This window comes from Lactuca sativa, chromosome 1, assembly GCF_002870075.4.
Source record: "Lactuca sativa cultivar Salinas chromosome 1, Lsat_Salinas_v11, whole genome shotgun sequence".
NCBI classification, from domain to species: domain Eukaryota; kingdom Viridiplantae; phylum Streptophyta; class Magnoliopsida; order Asterales; family Asteraceae; genus Lactuca; species Lactuca sativa.
The window spans coordinates 43886770-43893064 of NC_056623.2; the positions used below are offsets into that span (position 1 = coordinate 43886770).

Genomic DNA, 6295 nt, shown 5'->3' on the forward strand with positions numbered 1-6295 from the left:
TAATAACACAACAAATGTCGAACTAAAACTTGCATAGAAGGATGTCACATCAATTTTGTTTCCTAAATTACTTACAAGAACACTTCAAATTAGCAGAATTTATTATACATCATCATACATACATCAAAAAAGAAGTATATACAAATATAGTTTCATTTATTCTATCACACGTTCTCAAGGATGTCTTGTTTATGGAAGAGCATGGACATTATGAATCATATATAAATAAAGTAATAACATGACATACAATCTTCAACCCAATCTAGCCACCTTCTAGGCCAATGAGGATTGATATACAGAAACAAATCCCAATGATAATACAACAAATGTCAAACTAGAACTTGCATAAAAGGATGTCACATCAACTTTTTTTCCTAAATAACTTATGAAAACACTTAAAATTAGTAGAGTTTTTTATACATCATCATACATACATTAAAAAAGAAGTACATAAGTACATACAAAATCTAGTTTCATTAATTCTATCACACATTCTTAAGGAGGTGTTGTTTATGGAAGAGCGTGGACAACTTTCTTATGAATCATAAATGAAGTAATAACATGCAAACATACAATCTTCAACTCGATCTAGCCACCTTCTACGCCATTGAGGATTGGTGTATAGAACTGCAGCAAATCCCAATAACAAAACAAAAAATGTCGAACTAGAACTTGCATAGAAGGATGTCATATCGATGTTATACCATTTCTCAGTGTCTTCTTCAACCAATGGATTGGTAAACAGTGAATTAGTCTTGCATCTATTCGCAAGTGGCGGTCCACAAAGAAGTGGGTTCTCTTCATAGCTCGTCTCTGTGAAAGTACCAAATTGAGATTTCATTTCTGGGAGTCTTCCTGATAAATTGTTGCGAGAAACATTAAAAATAGATAAAGAAGTCAACTTAATCAGTTCTGATGGAACTTTTCCAGTCAAACCATTTGAAGAAAGATCTAAGCTTTCAATATTTGCAAGATTTGAAAAAGTCACCGGAATGGGTCCAGTCAGATGATTGTGAGACAGGTTCAGAGCACGAATCTGGATCAAAAACCCTAGTTCTTCTGGGATTTCACCTGTTAATTTGTTAGACGATAGATCCAATCCTGACATGATATCTAGAACATCGCCCTTGTAGGGGAGAGAGAGGCCTTTTGTTGTAAACTGAACTTCATCTTGTATTTCAAACATTTCACTGCGGTCGTTACTAGTAAATTGTCTATCTAGAACACCCTTATAATAGTAATATGAACTTATAGGGTATGCTGAAACAGTTTCTTTCATGAAAGCAAGGTATTTTGGACCCGTGATATTTCGTAGGCAACTAGGTATCGAACCAGAGAGGGTGTTACCCGATAAATCTATCAAACTCGCATCACTTAACTGACACAAATGATTCGGCAAAGAACCAGTAAACTTATTTTTTCTCAAAAGAAGAATCCTTAGTGTAGATAAGTCACCAAGAAATTCAGGAATGATTCCCGACAAGTTGTTGTTGCCGATGTCCAAAGTCAAAACCCTAGTCAAATTACGGAAGAAGCTCGGTATTGGTCCGATGAATCTATTAGAACCCAAATGAAGATGCTCGACATCTCGCAGGTTTAAGCAAGAAGGTATCGAACCAGAGAAAGAATTATGTGAGATATCAAAAAACGAGAATGAAGCTGTTCCACATGGAAACCGACCTTTAAAACTGTTGTTTCTTATCACAAGTTGAGAAAAGTCACCGATTGTACCCATGTTGCTTATCCAAGAAGGGATGACACCTGTAAAAAAGTTATTGCTAATATCGAGAACAGTCATGAATTCAAACTTGTTCTTACTCTTGATTCCAATCTTCCCTGTGAAATTATTGCTATCTAAATGAACCCTTTCGATGTTACCCAAGCTCAAGTTTCCTGAGAGTATCTCGCCGTGAAATTTGTTGTTTGATAGTTTTAATATACTTAAAAGAGCTCTATTTGTAAGCAGCCCCTTTGGTACTTCTCCTGATAACTCATTATCGGATAAATCCAGTATCTGTAATTCACTCAAATCACCTATAGAAGATGGGATAACACCATTGAAAGCATTTCTTGAAAAATTTAAGTGTGTTATATTGGGAAGAAACTCTGGTATATCGCTAGGAATAGAGTTTATTATGTGATTTCCCGATATATCCAACCACCGCATGTAAGAATTTCTATGAAAAGGCATAGAAATAATACCACCAAATGAGTTGTTCCTTAGATTGAGAACTTCCAGATTTGTGTTATTTTCAATCAACCAAGTTGGAAAATTTCCCTCCAATGAGTTGTGAGGTATGTGTAGTTCTTGTAACTTGTGCTGGTGAAGTAGAAAGGTAGGAACGACACTTCCTTTATGTCTATTTATATTGCAGCTTGAGAGCACAAGAACTTTCAATTGGAACATTGGAATCCAACCTATAGGATCTTCTGTTTCCATCTCGAATTTGTCATCTGCACTTATGAATTGAACTGCCTGAAGGTTTGTAAGATTGGAGAATGAGCTAAACGGGAATGAACCTTGGAATTTGTTATAACTAAAATCAATGTACTCGAGAGATGTGAGATTAGCAATCAGTGATGGTGGAAGTTTTCCCGTGAATCGATTGGAAGAAATGTCGAGCAGTTTAAGAGATGATAGATTGTTGAAACATTGAGGCAGGATTCCATCGAGCATGTTGTGACTAAGATCCATTTCTTGGAGGTTCTTCAACTCACATAATCCTGCCAGATGACAAATTAAGTGGTTGGGCTATTACAAGTAGTTACAAAACGGTTGACTTCAACTCACATAATCCCTTTTAAATTCATAAAAGTTTACATGCATGATTGAGGTAACTTAATTACGTACCATGATCAGATAATGAGCCATTAAGCTCATTGTTAGTGAATGAGACAACTCGAAGAGAAGATAATGCTTGTATTGATGACGGGATGCTCCCAGCAAAGTTGTTGTCACTCAAATCTAAGACCTCCAGATAGTGGAAAGATGACAAAGCTAGATGACAAGAGATGATTACATGTATAGGTTACAGAATATAAACTATGAAACCAATTATATATGTACTAATCATTTACCCTTCATTGGTAGTGTGCCATTGAAACCATTATTTGTCATGAGGAGGACTTCCAAATCGTGCAAATTAGGGAGTTCTGAAGCAGATAAAGCAATTTAATAAAATGATTAGCCAAAAATATATAATATGAAGATGATATTTAATTAGTATTTTTAGTTTATTTAATGATGACTCTTTTAAGATAAAACATGCCTTGGTCAGGAAAGGATTCTCCCAATGAAACGGAATATGAAAGATCGAGAATCTTGAGGGATGGGAGGGAACTTAAGCATGATATGATGCTCTTGTTGAAATTATTATTTGAAATAACTATACTCTCTAGCTTTTTCAATCTTGATAACCTCTTACAAACTGTATAAAAAAAATAAATAAATAAAAATTGTTACTAAAAACCATGGACTTTTAGCTATGAAAGAGATTAGGATTTATTAGTGTTCAAGAACTTTATGTATTCTGAACTATTTACAATTAAGTAAATCACCATGAATAGCTAGGAGAAGCTAATTATTCATTTACCTTGGATATTTGGTGTACCATCAAGCCCAGTATAACTTAAATCCAACTTCTCCATGTTCATTAACTTAGCTAATCCTGTCACACGAAAAAAAAAAACATATATTATTTATTATGTATGTTATTTTTAGATGTACATTTACAAATATTTTAATGGCTTTATAAAAACAATATATAAGTATAAGGAAAGATGTTCTAGGTAAACTGTAGTCATAGCCCGTACCTTGAGCTGGAAATAATCCAGATAATGGATTGTTGCTAAGATCCAAGTTTCTAAGCGATGAAAGGTTATTTAAAAATGTCATAACACTTGCATTAAATTCGTTGGATCCAAGATTTAAAGTTTTCAACTTGCTCAATATGGGAACCCTCTCAAAACCTATATATATTTAAGAATAGAAACAGTCATCATTCATATAACAGTACGCTCAAGTCTGATATATTGATAAAGTAATTTAGAAGAAGGTATACTTATATCAGTTTTTAATATGATTATCCATTAATTTAAAAAATTTAAGTTTATAGCTAACTAAATGACTCGATTGTACATCTCTACAACAAAAAATTAGTCTTTACTACCAATATTTCGAATTTCAACACATGAAATAGTGGTTCTTGAAAGAAGGAATATTAATTTTTGCATGAATCCAAAATGACTATATATATTGGCATGATGGTTATAATTAAGATGATATTGACTACCTTGAATCTCAACGGTACCATTAAATTCACATTGGGTTAGATCCAACATCTCCAAGTTTTCTAAAGCTGCGAATTCTGCAATTCATATAACAAGGGTATAACTATCTTATGCATTTATTGCAAACAAAATTCTGTCCATTTCTTTTTTCTATGGATCAACAATAGAAAGAAATATTGTAGCCGGCTGAATTGGTAAGATTAATGTTGTAAAGGTAATCTTAAATGAGCCTACATCTCACTCACATAGTAGTGGACCCCACATACACATAATTAAATATCCCGTCCATGGGGTCCATTTAGCACCACACATGTTGTAATTATATATGTACCGTAACCTTTGTAATCTCTATATTCTCGCTATCTTTTACTTAAATGTTTTCTTTTGTTGAAAAAGAAGAAATGAAAAGACAAAAACCTACCATTGCTAGGGAAGTATCCATTCAATCCAGTGTAGCTAAGATCCAAAACTATGAGTGAAGTGAGTGCTGTCAATGATGGAAGTATGTCATTGTCAAGATCAAAATTCTTACTAAGGTCGAGTGTCTCTAACTTATTCAAACTCGATAGCCTTCCAAGTCCTGAAATAACGAAAAGGTTTTAACTTTGAAAAATGTCACTCGGTTATATTATTCAAGAATATGATCTCATTATATGCCAAAGGAAATAGTACCAAGTAACACTTAAGGCAATTAAGCATAAGGTTACCTGTCTTCATAATCATCTCTTTATCAAGAAAATCATATGACAGATTGAGACTTTTCAACTCTTTAAAATGAAGAAACAAGGAAACATTCAATGGCCATAACTTGTTCCCTTGGTATTTGGATTGAAGCTCCATATCAACATCATTCATCCCTCTCAAATTGTACAAGAAAAGATCTGTCACATGTCCACTGATTATGTTGCAGTTGACCCTCTCCCAATCACAACAGTCGCCACCATGATCAACCCAAGTGGGCAGAAAATGGTCCATTTTAGAATCGTATGTGGATGCTTTGATTTCGAGCAGTGCATTTCTCTCCTCTTCTATACAATCTCCTTGTGTTTGCCAGACCACAAGAATATGTATCATCAACGACCAATATAACCATGATTCACACTTACTCAAACCCCAACACTCCATTTTTTAACTTCCGGTTTGCTTTGTGTGTGTGTGAATATATATATATATATATATATATATATATATATATATATATATATATATATATATGTGAGAGAGAGAGAGAGAGATAAGAAGAGACGTGATTATAATATATCATAATTCATCAGTCAATAATGGTACATTTTCAAACCAACCACCTTCGACGTACGTGTCCCTTTCGGATTATGACACTCCTAAAGTTTTGTATGACACCGACATTGATTGACTTTTCAACAAACTTTCATGGTTTTTTTTTTATTGCATTAAATATCATTCATTGTATTTTTAAATTCTTTTTGGTTGTTTATATAAACAAAATACTATTTATTAATTTACTAGTATATAAAGTTTAAGCAACCGCACATGTAACAAACCATCCTGTTCACTGTATTTAAATTTTCAATACTCAACCAAAACTACCTTCCGTCGACAACATTTTTATAAACAAATAAAGAGTTTGATATATATAAGAAAGGTAGGTCGCATTTGGAAGAATCCTAGACGATGATGACTTGACTTTAGCCGCCTGCAATGTCCCACTTTGACTTGACTTTGGCTTAACGATAAACAAACAAGTCTAGTATATGCAGTGCTGTTAAAAATATATAAATTAAGTAAATACGTACAGTAGTAACATATTTTATATATTTATGTAAGCAAATATTACATAAAAGTTTTCACCAATTAAAAACTTCCATGTTGTAATGAGCATTAATGAGGTAAAGTCTGATTCAGTAAGTAGATTCAGACTCTTTGATTCATGTTTTTGTTGCCTCTAATTCGGTAAGTTATGTATGATTCGGTCAAAACATGTTGCTGGATAACAAAATTCCCACATTTGCTCTGACACCCCCCACCC

At 33.4% G+C, this 6295-nt stretch overlaps 1 protein-coding gene across 5 annotated transcripts; it reads right to left on the reverse strand.

Annotated features, from left to right (window-relative positions):
- Nucleotides 1–356: 356 nt before the first annotated feature.
- Nucleotides 357–5442, reverse strand: LOC111900055 (receptor-like protein 15). Of its 5 annotated transcripts, XM_023895927.3 has the most exons (9): nt 4998–5442; nt 4712–4870; nt 4293–4367; nt 3814–3969; nt 3594–3668; nt 3270–3428; nt 3079–3153; nt 2852–2998; nt 357–2724 (listed from the first exon to the last, which is right to left on the reverse strand). In XM_023895927.3, exons 1-9 carry the CDS (start codon nt 5413–5415, stop codon nt 536–538), a joined length of 3453 nt encoding a protein of 1150 aa, XP_023751695.1. In that variant the 5' UTR covers nt 5416–5442; the 3' UTR covers nt 357–535. The 5 variants fall into 5 exon arrangements, with proteins under 5 accessions (XP_023751695.1, XP_023751698.1, XP_023751696.1 ...); XM_023895930.3 differs by lacking the exon at nt 4712–4870; XM_023895928.3 differs by lacking the exon at nt 4293–4367.
- Between the last annotated feature and the right edge of the window lie 853 nt (nt 5443–6295).

Excerpts from the sequence above, each read along its gene's own strand:
- LOC111900055 (XM_023895927.3), bottom strand. The coding sequence starts at position 5,415 with ATGGAGTGTTGGGGTTTGAGTAAGTGTGAATCATGGTTATATTGGTCG. Across the intron at positions 4,368-4,711 it reads TGGATACTTCCCTAGCAATG|AATTCGCAGCTTTAGAAAAC; the intron begins GTAGGTTTTTGT and ends TATGAATTGCAG. Across the intron at positions 3,669-3,813 it reads TGGATTATTTCCAGCTCAAG|GATTAGCTAAGTTAATGAAC; the intron begins GTACGGGCTATG and ends TTCGTGTGACAG.